The following is a 17,921-nucleotide window of genomic DNA, read 5'->3' as shown; positions in this document are numbered from 1 at the left end:
CATACAGGATTTTTATTTTGTTTTTCGTTAGTTTCGCTCAGAGCAGGAGAATTCTACAGGAATCCATTGTAAACACCCTCCATGCATACAGGATTTTTATTTTGTTTCTCGTTAGTTTCGCTCAGAGGAGGAGAATTCTACAGGAATCCATTGTAAACACCCTCCATGCATACAGGATTTTTATTTTGTTTCTCGTTAGTTTCGCTCAGAGGAGGAGAATTCTACAGGAATCCATTGTAAACACCCTCCATGCATACAGGATTTTTATTTTGTTTCTCGTTAGTTTCGCTCAGAGCAGGAGAATTCTACAGGAATCCATTGTAAACACCCTCCATGCATACAGGATTTTTATTTTGTTTCTCGTTAGTTTCACGCAGAGCAGGAGCATTCTACAGGAATCCATTGTAAACACCCTCCATGCATACAGGATTTTTATTTTGTTTCTCGTTAGTTTCACGCAGAGCAGGAGCATTCTACAAGAATCCATTGCAAACACCCCCCATGCATACAGGATTTTAATTTTGTTTTTCGTTAGTTTCGCTCAGAGCAGGAGCATTCTACAATAGTCCATTGTAAACGCCTCCCACCATGCATACAGGATTTTTATTTTGTTTTTCGTTAGTTTCGCTCAGAGCAGGAGCATTCTACAATAGTCCATTGTAAACGCCTCCCGCCATGCATACAGGATTTTTATTTTGTTTCTTGTTAGTTTCGCGCACAGCCGGAGCATTCTACAGGAGTCCATTGTAAACGCCTCCCGCCATGCATACAGGATTTTTATTTTGTTTCTTGTTAGTTTCGCGCAGAGCCGGAGCATTCTACAGGAGTCCATTGTAAACGCCTCCCGCCATGCATGCAGGATTTTTATTTTGTTTCTTGTTAGTTTCGCGCAGAGCCAGAGCATTCTACAGGAGTCCATTGTAACGCCTCCCGCCATGCATACAGGATTTTTATTTTGTTTGTCGTTAGTTGTGCTTATAGCGCAACACGAGCTCGAGAGCAGCAGAGCCTATTACAGACCTCGGCAGAGGTCATTATTGCTTGGGTTAAGGACCCTCCCCCAATTTATGGCCCGAGGCCTGCAATATTTACCCCTCCCTCCGTCTATAGGGCTCTACAGTGGTCCAAGTGAGCGGGAGAAGTCGGGGGTGGTGCTCCTGTACTTCTTTTAATTAACTTTTACCGTTCCTATACTTTTATTTTAAAAAGAAACCGTTCCCGAACGGTTTCGTTTCAAAATAAAAGTCTAGGAAGAAGTTGAAACTTGCACTTTCAGTGCACTGCACAGGGCGTTTCCTTAATGAGCAGGCACATGTGTTTTGGGGGGTTTATTGTGCATGGGAAGGGGCGCTGCGATGGTGTCTGTGGGGAGTGTTGCAGGCCAGCAGGGAACATAGTTCCACTACTTCTCTTCGTACACTTCGACCACTGGGGCTATATTAGAACACATGTTCTTCTCTTTTGACAATCTGCACGTGTGTAATCGGGGCTCTAGCCACCAAGAAGCCTGCCTTCCGTGCTTCTCTTTCGCTCTTCAGGCTGTTCCCAGCTCTGGAGCTCTTCACAGGGTTGGACTGGCGTATGTGGAACTCTGGAGATTTCCCGGTAGGCCTCTGCACACTGAGCCTCTTTTGTGTGGTATTTCCAAATGTTCCCATAGGAAAAGGGTTGGACTTGCTGAAAATGGGCGATAAAGGGCCACTTTGAGAATTATTTCCAGGGCCTCTTTTGGTTTCCGGTCCACCCCAGGCTCCTCAGGGAGCTTGAGACAAGGGTTCTCGCTGCCTGTGCAGGCTAGGTCAAGCTTCCCTTTGTGAAGTGTCCACACTGGGCAAGATGAAGGTGTGTTAGAGCCCTTGCCATTCTCTGTAGTGTGTGCCAGGTAGGTGACCTTCGCCCTCGTTAGTGGCCCTGGCTTCTAAGTCAGGACCACTAAGCTGAGCAGCGGCCACCTACCCCTTAAAAAAGGCAAGTGGTGCAGAGTGTAACGCTACCTTCGAGGGACTTTAAAATGGAAGCTTGCAAAATATTGCAGATGCGAGGAAAGCTAGGCTGAGAGCAATCCACAGACCAGTTTTCAGACCGCAGCAGCTGACCCTGTACCCCATACCTCCCAATCTTTTGTGTCTCCAAGGCGGGTGAACACACCCGATTTTCTTTTTTGGCGGGTGAGAGCCCATAGAAGCGCATGAGTGTATACAACGCTTGGCGGGTGAGTCAGCTGCTTGAAAGGCGGGTAACACTACACCCGCCAAAAGCGGGAGAGTTGAGAGTTATGCTGTATCCTGAGCACTAGGACATACTGGGATATCCTTCTCAACTCTCTGGCACATCACCCTGTCGCCCGCCACGCTGACCTGCGCAGCCTGGCCTATGACGTAGGAGCCTGGAATATGCTGGAATCCCCTACGTGGTGGCATGGAGCGGTGTGGAGCGGTGTGGATGCTCCGTGGCCCCAGCCCCTGCCAGAGGCTGCATGGTAGCATGCTTCTGTGGTGGTCTGTTGGGCCCACCCATCACAGTGGGGCCCCAGCACAGAGAATCCTAGCTATCCCCCTGACCTCTCCAGGCACAGTGACCAGTGACTAACAAGACATGCATGTACTGACCCGGAAGAAGCAGCGCGAGGCGACATTCCGCAGGACGGTCCAGCCCACGGCGCACAGCAGCAGCAGCAAGACTTCCGCCGGGCTGAAGCGAGCCTCCTTCTGCAGGGTCCCCCAGGCCAGCTCCCAGCCGCAGCCCCTGCACCGCTCCACGGCCCCCAAGAAGCTCGCGCCGCCCCTGCCCAGGACTTCCATATACCCCGGCATGGCCTCCACCTGGCCCTCGCGCAGGTCCAGGTATCCGGGCCCAGAGTCCAGCGTCCTCCGCACCTGCTCCTCCATGGCTGGGCTCGCGTGGGGCTGCAAGTGCACACACCCCTGTGTTGCTGGGTGGAGGTGAGGTGGCCTGGTGGATTCAAGCCACCTTTGCCGGGTCCTTCCAGGGATGCTCCTACCGGAGGAGGTGTCGCAGCTGCATCCAGGGACTGTGGAATCCCGGTGGGTCGTGGGGGGAGAAACCAGGCATTTAAAACCCGGTCCCCTTGGGAGGATGTCTGCTTGGTGGTAATGCAATGGTCTAAAATGGGAGGTGGTCCTATAGAAGGGTGGGGGCTGTAGGACCCAGAGCTTAACCCATTAAAAGGGGGTCTTGATGGACTCTAATCGCCCCTTTGATCGCTGCCTCGGGTCCAGGATCTGGAAGCTGCAGGACCCGGGTCTATTGGCGGTCCCCGTCCCCTATTGCAGGGTGGGGGATGGGGTCCGGGGTAAGGCTGAGGATGCGATCCGGCGCAAAGATAGGCGGCAGCTGCCTTCCTTCCCGAGGAGGAAATAATACCCCCACCCCCCGACTGAGCAGCCTAAGCACGTTAGGATGAGAGGTGGGAGGAGACTGAGCCCCCCCCCCGAACCCTGCTGCCAGAGCCACTCACTGGAAGGGGGAGGCAGAATGGGAGCCCATGTGATGAACGCACCGACTGTCAGTGCTGGAGGCAGCTGTGCCGGCTGCTGCTCCGCCGCCCCGCAGCCTGCAGTGCACGACCACCCGCCCCCGCTAGACACGCCCCCTACCCCAGTATCAAACGCATGCACTGGACACGAATGGACATCAATTAGCGCCCATACAGCCATCAATTCTGTAAATAGCAGCCTTCAACTTCTATAAAGATTCTATCTACCAGCCATCACAATTCAAATAAAAGTGTACATGCTTGAATATTCCTTTCTTTTTACAAGCGCCTTTTTACATCAAAACTCGCTTCCAATACGAAAGTCGCTCAGCGAGAAGCTGTAATAACGTATTGCAGGTGGGGGGAAACTGGCGACCTCCCAGTTCCCCCAGCAGCAGGCATCGTTCCTCTCCTACCTATTAATGCTGAGAAAGGCTGCTCGGCTGGTGTTTGCACGGGGGCTGCTCTGTTTAGAGATGGTGCGGCGTGCTACGTGAAAAGTAAGGAGGCCGAAAAGAGGGAGAAAGTGGAACGGAAACGAAGAAGAAAGGAAGCGAATTGTCAAAGAGATAAGGAGGAGAGGAGAGTAAAACATACAACAGCAGATATAGCGGGAAACAGGAAGGACGAGAGAAAGAAAACAAACGAGTTAGAAAAAAGAAAGGAAGGCAAGCTCAAATGTCAAAGGAGGACTACTGAGGAAGACCAAGAGAGAAAAAATTGTAGAAAGAACTGCTGGGAATTGAAAATGACTAAGAAAAATAAGCATTGGCAATGCTAAAAGTGTTGGCTTTTGTGTAGGTATGTGATAGGTATTTGCCAAGCACTGCCATAGATGTATTAACTGGCTACTAATGTTATTAGCTGCAAACTCGTGCAAGTACCTGGGCATATGATAGCAGTGCTAGAGAAGTACATATCTGATGCCTATATACAAGACAAAACTGTTGACTTTGCCAGTACTTGTTTTTATCAGCACCTAAGGGCAAGGACACAGGAGCTCATTATGAGTGTGGCGGTCCAGAAATAAGGTTGCCGGTAGCAACATACCAGCACCCTTTCCAGATAGCCACACTCCGACGATGCGGGTGGAGGCCGTTACGCCTAGCAGGTCTGACATGCCGGGTGCTATGGTGCCCGCTTCAGAGTTTTCACAGAAGCACCAGCACCGTTGACAACAGTGCCGTTGCTTCTTTGGACCCATTCCCATGGAGCCCTATGGGACTTCATGGGAATGGGGACTTTCTGAATCTGCTGTCCTGGTAATGAGGCCCAGAGAATGCTTATAAATCAAGCAGCTGAAGTCACACGTGACTTAGACATTTTTATTACCTCAGTAGATCCTTCACAGCTTCCATTAAGCCATGCAGAGTACTTTGAAATAGTAGCAACATGTATGATGTTTTTGCTTAATAAAACTAGCTCAAATAGATCTCAGAAGTATGTGATTTGGGCAACGAGGGGCACGACGTGGGTGGTACTGTCCATAGGCAGTCAACAGGTAAGTAAATGTTATGTTATGAACTATTTATACTGAACCCATTAACACCGTAGTGGTGCATTATGCATTGTGACCCCGCCAGGATGTCGTCAGACCTTTATCTGTGGATATAAGAGATGGGTTTAGGTGAGAGGTGCTGATAGGAACGGGGAGGGGTGTTTGTCAGGCGACAATTTGGTGGGGAGGGAAACAAATTAGGTGATGAGGAGGGTTTCATGGTTGTGTTACCTGGGGTGTAATTATTGGTAAATGTTAAGATGGATTTCTGAACTCTGTCATGGAGGGGCAGAGGTTCAGAAGGCCAGCCTAGTTTCTTGGAACAGGGTAACCTCTGGACAAGCCAGACTAATCAGGGTAGCGATGGCGGCGGTCAAGACTAGGTTTCAAGAGGGGTGAGGGTGACTGAAAGCCAGCAATGAGCACACAAAGCAAGGACGCTTACAAATTACTCCAGACAGGTGTTATATTAAAAATATAGACACATTTATTACAAGGCCTTTGTAACATCGACCATAGTAAAGAATCACGGCAAAACTCCAATAAACCAACACATCACAAACAATACAATATATATACAAGACCAAGGGGTCTAAAGAGTTAGAAGCACGAAATATGCAGTCCACCTAGATGGGGAGGAAAACAGGCAGTGCAAGTACTCGTTAGACCCAGTTCGACATCAGAGGCCACTTAACTAGAAGGAAGTCCGAGCCCTACGAAGAGTGGAGCCTTGTGCTCAAAAGTAGCTGCACACGCGGGTGCCACCGGGCAAAGGAGAGTCTCTTCATGGAAATCAGGCAGATCAGAGAGGTGAACAAAACGATGAAGAACAGTTCCCCGCTACTCAAGCACGGCCTCCACTTGTGGGCAGAAGTAGGGCGCGAGTGCGGAAAAGGGTTGCTGTTTACGACAGCAGTGGAGAGCCATAGGCTCCTGTGGGAGGGCGACCGGTTAGGGTATTGACTACTCACCGGTCCCCGATGCAGGCAGACCCAGGCTTCTCCGGTTCCATTTCGGTACTGGCAGGTTCAGATGCAATCCGCAGGATGTCTCGACGCTGTGTAGATTCCGCGACAGCAGGAGTCAGGGTCGAGAGTGTCCCAAATGCAGCAAACACGCACATGTTTGTTACCACAGCAGGGCAACTCGGCAACCGCAGGTATTCCGGTCCCAAAGCACACGCCTCACTTCAGACCTGGGAATGCCAAGTGTACGAATCGTGTGAGAGTGCCGAGGACACGGGATTAGCAGTAAACCAGACGGCGGTGACCGAGCAAGGTTCCTGTGTAAGTTGGTCAGTCCACTGGTTGGCCCAGGGACGCTTCCGAAGGCTTACGTACAGGATTTGGTGAAGATGCCGAGAATAGTTGTTCCCACTATTCTAAAGGGTCACAGCCGCCAGTACAGGCCTTCTCGTTCGATCAGAAGCTGAGGGGTCTCACAGGACCGCAGTACTGCAGGGTGCCAAACCTTCAGCGGGTCACCAGCGATTCCTCGACTCAGCTTCTTAGTTGTAGGATAATTGGCTCCTTATTCTTTGTTCGTAAGAACTCAGGCGATCGACATGGTAGTGGTGTTTCCAGCCTCCTCTTGACAGAGTTCCCTTCGCGCCAAAATGGAGAGGACCCAATGGGAGATCTGCTCATAAAACACTCACACCATACGTGGACCTATCACGGACCACAGTGGTCCCAGGCATTCAAGACACTCTAGACTCTCTGGCACCCAGGATGTGTATTGGGAACAGACATCCCAGCCCACATCCTGGAGGCACACACAAGGCATGCAGAAGCCCGCAAAAGCATTGTGTTTCGTGGGAAAGTGCATGACCAAATAAGGACTGCCCCGGGTCGGCTCGACCTGGGGGAAGGTGAAGGGGCAAGACGGTCAGTGGACAGGACAAAGAACCTCGTGGCATGGCCATTTTGGAGGCCAGGCCAGCCATTTGGGCCAAACGCGGGAAGCGCGGTTAACATGGCAAAAAGGGGTTCAAAACACAAAGAAGCGATAGCTGCCACCAGTCCCGTCCGTGACACATTTGCACATTTCATTATAAGTCCAGCGAGAGTTTCTAGGGCCATTGGAATGACTAGAGACCAAAGAGCGCGGTAATGTAAGTTACGGTGCACTCTTGTTTCATGTTGCTCAAAAGCTGCAACATGAGGAAAGGACTAAGGGAAACAAAGTCTCCCGGTACTGACTGTCTTAAGGGCATGTCAGTTTCCCAGTAAGAATGGAGCAAAAGCCCAGAGGAGTGAGGCGGAAGGCTGCGCTTCTCCGGCAAAGTCTAGATCAGGGTGTAAAACAACAGCAAAACGTTTGGGGGTTGCCACATGGAAGGAAATTACCTACAAGTATGAAATCTTTCCTAACAGTAAACATGAGAGAAAGTTTCAGGAATGAGCAGACCGTTTTGCAAGCAAGACTTCACTGTGATGGCATATCTAGACCACACGATACCAGGTGCTAAATAGGGATGATGTATGGACTTGAGAAGTGCTCAGGCAGGCCCTAGTAATAGCCAAATAACACCCACGTTGTTCCTCCACCGATCCCATCTTCCTCGTGGCTGTACTCCAATGCTATAGTTTAGTCTTATCGGTTACTTTAGCGCCACTTAATAGTCAGAATGAAAAATGAAAGCAGGGGGTGGGGAGTGAGGATGTGGCGTGCCGAGCAGCACAGGGGCATCTTGTCCCTCCCCCAATGGCTCTTTCAGTAGCTGGACCCAGACATTTGGGCTGGCAGCTGGGCACAATTGTCCTCCTCAGATTATTTTCCTGTGCTTTCTAGCTGCGGGGGTGCCCCCTTCCGCAGCACTGGCCATAATCAGTGGAGCCAAGAGGCAGTGACTGTCCCCAATTATATGATTACCCAATGATGACTGAAACGTAGTGTAAGTGTTGGCAATAAAAGACTAACATCATTGTAGAAAATGTATTTTGTACAGTATTGCAAAATCCACAATAATAAACAACTGTACACTTTTGGGCACGAGGTGCAGGGTTGTGCCCCTGGCCCGTGCCACCACACATGGATGGGTTACCAGCAATCTAGGTTCCCCCCAAAAAGGTACTTATATACCTCTTCTTGTGGCCAGACTGTTTACCATTTCCGAATGGAAATCGCCCCTTCCTTTGTCTGGTAAATGTGTCCCCTTGCCGAGGAACAGCTAAGGTTTTGTCATTAAGTGGCATTGTTTGTTTGTTTATTTATTTATAAAGCGCTCCAAACCCGAGGGTATCTGGGCGCATTACAAGAATGTTCAGTTTCTTAGTTACATTGCATACATTTAGAGGTTACATTAAAAACACAAGTTGCATAATGGGTTTGCATCACATTGTGCGTCAGTACATAATAAAAAATAGCCTATATACAGAAAGAAATATACAAAGATACAGATACAGCACATATGCCGTTTACAAGGTCATGAGCTGGGGTTGTGGTAAGTCTTTGGAGGTAAGCCAAAGTTTGGTATTTTTCCTAAAGTTGTAGAAGGACTGGTCTGCTCTTAAGGTAGTAGGTATGGAGTTCCAAAGTTGGGCAGCCATAACGGGAAAGCTACTGCCGCCTGCTTTTTTCAGTTTGAACCTAGGGACACTTATGCAGAAGGAATTAGAAGTCCTTGTTGGTCGTGTGGAGTTATTTTTGATGAATCTTTCCATAACGTATTGCAGGGCTGAGTTGCTGAGACATTTGTGAGTCAGGCAGACTGTTTTGAGATGTATTCTGTCCTTGATGTATAGCCAATTGTTTTTACATCTGATCACAGAGATAGGTTGTCTTCTGGAGATGCTTAAGGCTGTTCTAAGTGCGTTGTTCTGAAGTATTTGAAGTTTATTGACAGTGTATTTATTGGCGCCTAGGTGCAGTGCATTGTAATAATGGAGTTTTGAAAGGTTTAAAGCTCTAGCTAGCGTAATACAGCTTTCTGTAGAGAGAAAGGGTTTGCAGGCGTGAATCAGCTTACAGGTGTAGGCTGTCGGCGAAGCCGTACAATTATCTTGTTTGCGCAAGCTTAAGGCAGAGTCTAGATAGAAGGCCAAGGTTTTTACCTCCTTAGCTACCTTGATGTCAATGCCATCATTGTTGGAGGAGAGGTAGTGATTGCTAAGTTACTTCAGATGGGCAGGTATACCTAAAAGCAGTAGTTCGTTCTTCTCATCATTCAGACAAAGACCATGTGAGGCCATCCAGGCCTGAATGATGAGATAGATTTTGTTAACCAATGCCAAGTCTTTGTCATAGTCGCCTGTCAAAGGTATAAGGATCTGAGTGTCATCTGATTAATGAGTGTAGGTGACACCCAGAAGGTCTAAGTCCTCAAGCAATGGTTTGGTAAATACATTATACATAGTAGGCGATACGCATGGTCCCTGTGGTACTCCATATGTTATAGCAATAGGGTTAGCTGCTGCTGATGGTGAGAAAACTCTCATGTATCTGTTATTCAAGAAATATTGGATCCATGCTGTTGCTTGTGTGGAGAAATGGGCCGCTGTATACATATTTTTACAAAGCACTCCATGATCAACCAGATCAAAAGCGACTGAAAATCTAATAGGAGTAAGAGGGCCGGTTTCCCTTTGTCTTTCAGCTCATCAATCTGGTTCTTCAGGTCAATCAAAGCTGTTTCAGTGCCTTGTTGGGGTCTGAAGCTAGATTACAGAAGTCCTAGTAGATTATTGGTCTCTAGGTATGATTGTATCTCGTTATAGCCTGCTTTATCAATGATCTTCAATAAAAATGGGGACTGTTGTGATGGGTCTATAGTTCGTTGGGGTGCTGTTGTCCAGGGAAGGTTTCTTTAAAAGTGTGAGTACCCATGAGTTCTTCAGGTTAGTGGGGACAATGCATGTGCGGAAGGACGAGTTAATTACAGTGGTGATGAAGGGGGATAGGTCGCTAGCAGCTTCTGTGATTGTAGATGCCGGGCAGGTATCTCCATGGCATCTGGAATGTTTGACCGAGGCTATAATATTTTCCACTTCTAGGGTGGACACGTGGGTACATTTAAATCCCTGTAGAGGTTTAGGAAGGATGGGACAGGATTTCAAGCTGTTTACTTAAGTTTTTTTGCAGCTTTTTTATTTTGGAGAAGAGAGATCTTGTTAGCTAAGGCATTTTGGATCTTAGTGCATAGCATTTATCACTACGGCAAAGAATGTTCATGTAAATTATGGTGGAGATGACACAACTTTCGATCGTCTTATGGGAATGTGATGGTTAGTGCACATTTTAAAATAGAAATAGAGAAACACAAGGAATGTTGGACTAAAATAGCAAGGTTATAACGAACCTAACGGTATGTCTTCCCAAAACATGGTGCTCATTCACAATAGGAACTGAAAGTAAGGAAGGACTGAAGGGGTAGCCATGGGAACGTACACACACTTTACAGTCACTGACGAACACGTCGGGTTCAAACGCAGCTTACGCGCAAGATGAGAGAAAAACATCTGCAGGTAAGGGGCAGCGCTCTGCTCTAAACTTGAATAAATGCAATTTGGCATTAATAGAAGCCTGGAAGGGATGCAATTCGGTATTCAGTATTAACAAATCAGACCGTTAATGTGAATTTCCTCAAACTCAAACCGCTAACGTGAATGTACTAGGGGATATGGCAGACCATCCAGTGAATGTTTTGGGGAATTGATCCTCCTTTTAGTTTCACGCAAGCAACACTTTGCACACCGTATTTTGAAACTGGTTCCAGGTTTAAAAAGGTTGATGTCATAAAAACCCCACTCAAGACAAACATTGTTTTTTCAGTTGGTTTCCCATTTCCTTTTTTCATTCCGCAGGACTTTAAGTTTAGGTGTAAACCAGGTATTCAGGTGGGCTCTAGGTTTGCCTTTATGCAGTTTTAGAGGTGCGATTTTGTCTAAGGCTGAGGTAATGGTATTGTAATAAAGTTCCACTAGCATTTCTGGGTCGGTTGAGGCTGGCAGGGTATTAAGTATAGGTCAGAGAAAGGGCCACTGTGATGTTCCGTTTGTTTCTGGTAGGAATAGGTGGAGCTATACGATTATTTTTATTAGGAAGTGCACAGTCTTGGATTGTAAATGTGAGTAGGAGATGGTCAGTCCAAGGGTATGGTTCAATAGAGTTTATGGTTGTCTCGCAATTGAGGTCGGCTACCCAATCTAGGGTTCTTCCTTTTTCATGCGTAGGGTAAAGAACTCTTTGCATAAGGCCTAGCTCAGCCAGAGAGTATGCCAGAGCCAAGGCACGTTGGTCATTAAGGTTGTTATAGCCGAGATTAAAATCTCCTAGTAGTAGGATTTGCAAAGACGGCTTAGTGTTGGTAGATAGTAGGGTGTTGATCTCTTCCTCAAAGGATCCAATAGGTCCAGTAGGACTGTATATCAAGTGTACTGTTATGGTGCGAAAGTTGGTAAGAGGCAGTTTAACTGTCAGGAATTTGCATGACGTGACAGGGGAATGTGTGGATATTCTAAGTCCCAATGTGGATTTGGTGATAAAGGCGATACCGCTGCCTTTGGAGGATTCTCTGTCAGATCTCAAGATCGTATAGTTATCCAGAGTAGCAATTAAGAGGGATGGCCTGCAGCTGCATGTAGCCAGGTCTCTGTTATTGCTAGGAAATCCAGTTTTTTAAATCAATAATCAGGTCTGCAACTTCTGCTCCATGAGCAACCAGAGATCTGGCGTTGATCAATGCCCCTTTGATTAAGTTTGGAGCGTTATTTCGGGAGTTAGTGTCTGGTATATTAGATTTCATAAATGCTCTATTATGGAATCTGTGGATTTTAGAAGCGGCTTTCTTCAGACCCTCTGGTTGGCTATTTGTGGGAGGTAGGCTAGTAGGTATTGTGTACGTTTTACCTAATCTATAGCCAAGTCTGGTGTTTCTGACTGATATAAGACATGGGAGGTTGGAGACCAGCGTAGGGGAGACACTCTGAGTCGCTGGGTTAGTGGCTAGTCTGCTCAGCGTTTCCCCTAGTGGGTTAACATCCTGGTTATTGTGGTTGTTTAATAAGTTTGATTCTTGCAGGGGTTTAGTGGCTCTGATTGGTATAGGACTGGTCATAGGCTTCAAGTGGGGCAGGAATACAGAAGGCGTAATCCTATTTGGTATGTTCAAGGGTGGCAGAAATTTGGTAGGCTCAATCCAGCCTGCGCTGTTATCCTGAGTTGTCATGGTGGCTAGTGCTCTATAAAATTGGGTCTGAGTCTTGGTCAGGGTCTTAAATTGCCAGGTGAAGCAACAACATTTATGCTTATGATCTGAAATCTAGCACAGATGTCAATGATAGTGGTGTGCATAGTTGTTAACAGGGAGGTGAACCAGGGCAGTCCACCGACATTCCATGCAAAGGGGTCATATTAGATGCTCCCAAGTTAAACGACAATAATAGAATACTAGGTGCAAGTATGACAATTGGTACAGTACACGTCTAACAGTTGTTGGTAGCTGTTACAAACAACCTCAGGGCAGCTAACATGGTGATAAGCATTAGTAATTGGCACTATAATCGTTGTTAGTACGCATACACATGTGTCAAACATAGGCAAGTCTATTATAATTCTAACAGTTAATATCTAAAACCCCCAAAAGAAATATGAAACAGAGAACATTTTTGCTTGCAACTTTAAGTGATTGTGTCTGATAAAGTGTTTTCCTCCACCAGTGCATCACTTTTCCACCCCCTTATTGAACCTTTTCCTTGGTATGTCTATGGCTTAATATGAATTCATGCAATACATATTAAATTCTCTTTTGCACCCTGTCTTGAATGTTTGCACTTCTATTGACATACTGCATATTTTTACCTAACTATCCAATGTGCCCAAACCATCGCTGGCTTTAGTACTTGAGACGCTGAGGTTGCTTAGCCTGAAAGCCCAGAAATGTGCAATGGTAAATGCTGCTCTAAACTGTTCTGTCTCACACGGGTGTGAGCACCCTGTATCTAGAAAACTTATTAGAATTCCCCTTTCCACTGGCCACCAGGGGGCGCACGGATGAATCCAACCTCTGTGTGAGCTTCGCGTCCCATGGTCTCAAAAGTGGCTTGAACCCCCACCTTGGATAGTTCAGCAGGAGTGGTGTGGGAACATAGCCCCCTTGATGTGAGCGAAAAATCGAGAAGGATTTGCCTGAAAACTGAACATTACAAGGCAGCACGCTGCAGCAACGGCCCGGTGTGCAACACCGAAAGTGGTCCATCATCCAAGTGCGCAGAGGAGGGCATTGTTGGGAGTCTTACTGCAGAGAGCTTGCGGAAACGTCTGCAGCTTCGAGCTGAGGTGCAGAGCTGAGGCAGATCCCCCCTCGAGCGTTCCAGCCCTGGCTGAAAGCACAAGTGGATCCTCTCAACTGTGCTGGGAGGGAAGGTGCGGGTTTGGTCGCAGCCGGAGTGGGGTGGGTGCAGATGGTGGGCCGGATGGTGTCTCCCCCCTTCTTGGGTTCCCAGTGCAGCCCGATTTTCCTTCCCGCACAGTCCGTGGCAGCAAATTACGGAGGGCACGCCAGCGCGGAGATGCTGCGTGCTGGTCCCCCACCGATCCCAGCGGTGGATCATAGGCTTGCAGGACTTGCTGATCCCACCCAAACCTCCAGTGATCTTGTTATTGGACTCCCAACGATCTTGGCCCCCAGGATTAAAAGCGACACCTTGAGAGACGCGTGTGCCTGATAAGATGTGGCACGCATTTTGAAGCTCACCCAGGTCGCCTGGCAACCCCGACCCCTGAAGCTCATCTCAGACAACGGTCCCACCTCCATTTCCGTACCACAAGCTTGTTGCACTTCACTGGGTGAAATACTGGAGTGGCAGCAATGCGGAGCGGGACGCCGAAGCGTGAGGGAGTTGTGACCTTACTGAAACCGCTGCCACAAGCATCAGGATCAAGGGGTGCCGATATTCTACCTACAGTTTCCCCTGCGCAGAACATGTACGGATTATCAGTTCTCTCGCTGACAAGGAGCAGTGTGTACAACTCACCTCTTGACCCCTAAGTTATACCTCAAAGGAGTTACTGAAGACACTCAGTAGGCTCAGCGGTCCCTCTCGAATAAAAGCAGGAAATGGAACACACTCTCCCATAAGGCCAGATACGCTTGGGGCGGGCCCAGTGGTACAAAGCAGCGCTCTACCTATAGATCTTATTGTGTAACTTCTGCCCAACTAGCAGGGGACAAGAAGACTCTACTAAAGCAAAACCCAGCACATGGGCGTGGCTCGTGCAGGGACACACTCCTGGAGACCTCCATGTGGAAGACTGACCCCATAACCAAGGTCAAATAAACTGATTGCTCAGCGCAACTTGCGTGGCTTAGGGGTGTCGGGACGGTGGATGCAACTCCAAAGCCCATGCATATATTGAGGTAGCACACCTCCAGTTAATTGGATGGGTCGCCTGGTGCTTCCTTAGCAACCTGAGCTTTCACTAGCATCGTCCCAGGACAGAGGTCTATGGTGCGAGCACCTGTTCTTCCACGAAGAATAGAGCCAAGGCACCACCCATGGTACTGTAAAACCTGCACTGGTGGATTGGTCGGAGCTGGAGGAAAGTATGATAGTCATCCAACAGTTTGAATGTGCCCCCCCCTTCTGCAGTGGGACAGAGCCTGTAACGACCCCATACGACAAAGCAAGCGGGGACCCAGAAGAATCATGAAGAGATACCAAGACTTCATACGACAAGGTAGTGCAAATTGAGGCGCACCACATGAGATTATTGGAGGGTTGGTCCCCCGACGCCAGGTGCAGCTGATGCGGCCGAAAAAGGAAGAGGCCCCTCCTAAGGCTTAGGAACCGCCTACGGAGCACACAGCTCACGGGTGTTTACTAGGGCCACCAGTGAGATCCTGTAATTGGATTCCTAGGATCTCGACCCACCAGTCTACCCTCTTGGTGCTGCACCCACAAAACATAGAATTGACTTCCTTAACTCTGAGCCACACCTGTCATTGAGAGGGTTGGGCCCCCACCTCTGGGGCGTGTGCCCTCCTCCGGGATTAATTTCTTTGAGGGGAGATTGTGAATTTGTTCTGCACCAAGAGAGCCAAATGGGTCAATATGCCATAATTGGCCCTACTAGTAAAGAGTGATGTGAATGTGACGCAGCTGGCGTGGTAACGAATTTAAGAAAGCAGAGTACAATCCACTGACAAAGTTCCACATTAGAAACGCATGGACATATGGCAGAAACTTGCATCACACCGGTTTGCCCCGCACCAACCCAGGCCCCTCTCAGGAACCTGTTATGGCGACATCAGGGGCGGAAGCGGCCGCAACTAAGGCCGACGTGGCAGCCTTACGTAACAAAATGAAAAGCATGAGGGCGGACATTGGTCGGAAGGTTGACAAGATAACACAGAGAATCGACAAAATGGAAGAGAGACTGGAAGGGGTCGGACATAATCAAATCTCTCTCGGTATCCTGGAGTCCCAAATGGACCAGAGCATTACAGAGATAGAAGCATGTGAGAAGGAGTTCCGTCTGAAAATGGACGACTTGGAGAACCATGAACGACGGAACAGCCTACGAATCTTCGGGATTCCGGATAGAGATGGGGAATCCGAACAGGACTTGAAAAGGATCCTACATACAATCATGGAACTCCTATTCGAAGACAACCTCATCGAAGGTTGACCGCATACATAGAGCCAGGAGGGCCACGGGGGGACTGAAACCAGTCCTCGTACGGTTCCACAACTATGCCGATAAGGCCAGAATTCTGGAGAAAGCCAAGCGCAGCCCACAGATTCTCCTAGACACAACAAGAGTGACGATCTTTCAAGACTTATCATCACTGACTCTTGCCATGAGAAGGATGTGTATGCCACCTACCAAAAGGGTCAAAGAAAAAGGTGCTGGGGCTACCCATTCTCTCTTACATTTGAATGGGAGGGGAGTACAGCGGGGCTGAGATCAGAGAACGATATACATAACTGCACAGCCGACTTACTGGGTAACCAGGAGAACTAAGTGAACCAGGGAGAAAGAAGAGAGAACGTCAGGTAATGGCGCATTCAAGGCCCGAAACGGAGGCGGATACCAGGGTCCATGAAATATAGAAGGATGAATGCCTCACCAGGTGCGGATCTCTGAGGAGCATATTACTCCGCGTTACCACTGTTGGGATCAGCCTTGAGAGCGACATGATATATTACCGCCATTGACATGAATCTGCTAAGAAGATTGCGAGATGTGAGATACTTGAACGATGACCCTGAATGCAGGCGACGGATCGACCACTGCACTGAAATTTGACGACTGAACGTCCAGTGGGCTCCACAACACTTTCGAGAGCTACCCCAGGGGTGCTTTAGCAGCGGGGCATATGGACTTACCGACGCATTGAACCTCGACGAGTCGGGTGATGTATCTGCTGATGGGACACGTTTGCACTGAGTTAAGGGGGAAATGTACAGATTTGGGAGATCTTCAAGGTGGGGCATGGAAAGGGGTGAAGGAGGCTCAATGGTTATTTGAAAGTTTTGTGATGGGACCGGGATAGGTCCGGTTCTCACTGGTGGTCCGACACTGGCTGGGTGATGTCAACCGAGCCAGATCAGACGCCGCTACGTGACGAGGGAGGGGGGAGTGGCAGGGGAAGGGGAATGGGCAGGAACAGGTTTCTTTATAAGTAAGAATTGTGTGATCTGAGGTGTTATGTATGTGGGTCAGGGTTGCCGGGGCCCGTTTTACGAGCATTGTATGCAAAAAGGAAGAAATGGCTGTAAAATTCAACTCTCAGAAAGGTGATCTTCTCAGAGTGAGTACACTCAATGTCAAGGGGCTGAATTCACCTACGAAACGGTCTCTGGTGTGCAGGGAGTTTAAGAGGTCAGGGACAGATGTGCTCTTTCTCCAGGAGACTAAATATGCACATGGGGAGAAACGCAGGGTCCTGCACTCTAGCATGGGAATGGAATATTGGGGCTCAGGCCCTCTCTGGAAGGTGGGTGCGGGAATACTCATTAGAAAGGGGTTGAATCTAGAAGTCACCAAGGTGTGGGTGGATGTGGAAGGTAGGGCGCTTATGGTAGTGGGTACTGTACGTAAAATAACATTCACGCTGGCGACACTGTACGCCCCCAATACTGGTCAAGCCAGATTCCAACAGCTATCGATACCAAAAAAAAACCTTGGAAGCCGCCGGGCATGTAATACTCGGTGGAGACTTTAACCTCTGGGCGAATGCTAAACTGGGCAGACAAGCCGGTAACCCGGATCTGAGTGAACCAGTTGACGGTGGCCGAACAGCGGTAATGGAGATGATGGTGACCTATGGGTTACGGGACATATAGCGGGGATTTCATCCGAGTGAAACAGGCTACACCTTTTACTCAGCGCCCCATGGCACTTTCACTGGAATTGATTATGTATACGTTTCAGAAGAGTTGGCGGAAGTAGCGACCGGCTCAGAGATTGCACCAATTTCCTGGTCAGATCACGATATGGTCACCACTGGCATAAATATGACAGTCCTTCCACACAGAGGGTCAAAGTGGCGGTGCAATGAGACATTTTGGAGAGACCGATGGGTTGCCGCCATAGAGGGAGGAGGTGATGCCCAGAGCACACCAATTGGGGACATTCCAGAAGCATTCACATAGTTTTATGATAAACCATATAAATCTGAAACAGCTCAAGACAGATCAGAAATAGATGGGTATTTGGGAAGTGTGAGATGCCGAAGCTCTCCCGTGAAGAGGCAGACGTGATGGATGCCCTGATCACGGCTGAAGAGGTGGAACGAGCGACAAAGAGGCTGCCGCTAGGGAAGGCCCCAGGAAACGACAGTTACACGGCAGGCTTTTATAAGACCTTCCTCTGATCCCTCCTTCCATTTATGGTAGAACTGTTCAATGACATATTGGAGAAGGGAGTAGCTCTGGACTCCTTCTTAGAGGCACTGATTACAGCAATTCCCAAAGAAGGTAG

At 48.5% G+C, this 17,921-nt stretch overlaps 1 protein-coding gene across 2 annotated transcripts in view; it reads right to left on the bottom strand.

Annotated features, from left to right (window-relative positions):
- Positions 1-17,921, bottom strand: part of CERS1 (ceramide synthase 1) — a 306,536-nt gene that overhangs the window by 248,482 nt on the left and 40,133 nt on the right. The window contains exon 1 of one of the 2 annotated variants that reach the window (XM_069649169.1): positions 2,610-3,532. The exons of the other annotated variant lie outside the window; for it this stretch is intronic. Coding sequence (XP_069505270.1) covers positions 2,610-2,888 — 279 coding nt within the window. The 5' untranslated portion in view covers positions 2,889-3,532. Of the gene's footprint in view, positions 1-2,609; positions 3,533-17,921 lie in introns of those variants that run through there. 2 annotated transcript variants of the gene reach the window in all.

Source organism: Ambystoma mexicanum, chromosome 1p (assembly GCF_040938575.1).
Source record: "Ambystoma mexicanum isolate Mex_15411 chromosome 1p, UKY_AmexF1_1, whole genome shotgun sequence".
In the NCBI taxonomy this organism is placed as follows: Eukaryota; Metazoa; Chordata; class Amphibia; order Caudata; family Ambystomatidae; genus Ambystoma; species Ambystoma mexicanum.
The sequence above is the reverse complement of the archived record's forward strand: the minus strand, read 5'-3'. Positions and strand labels throughout refer to the sequence as shown.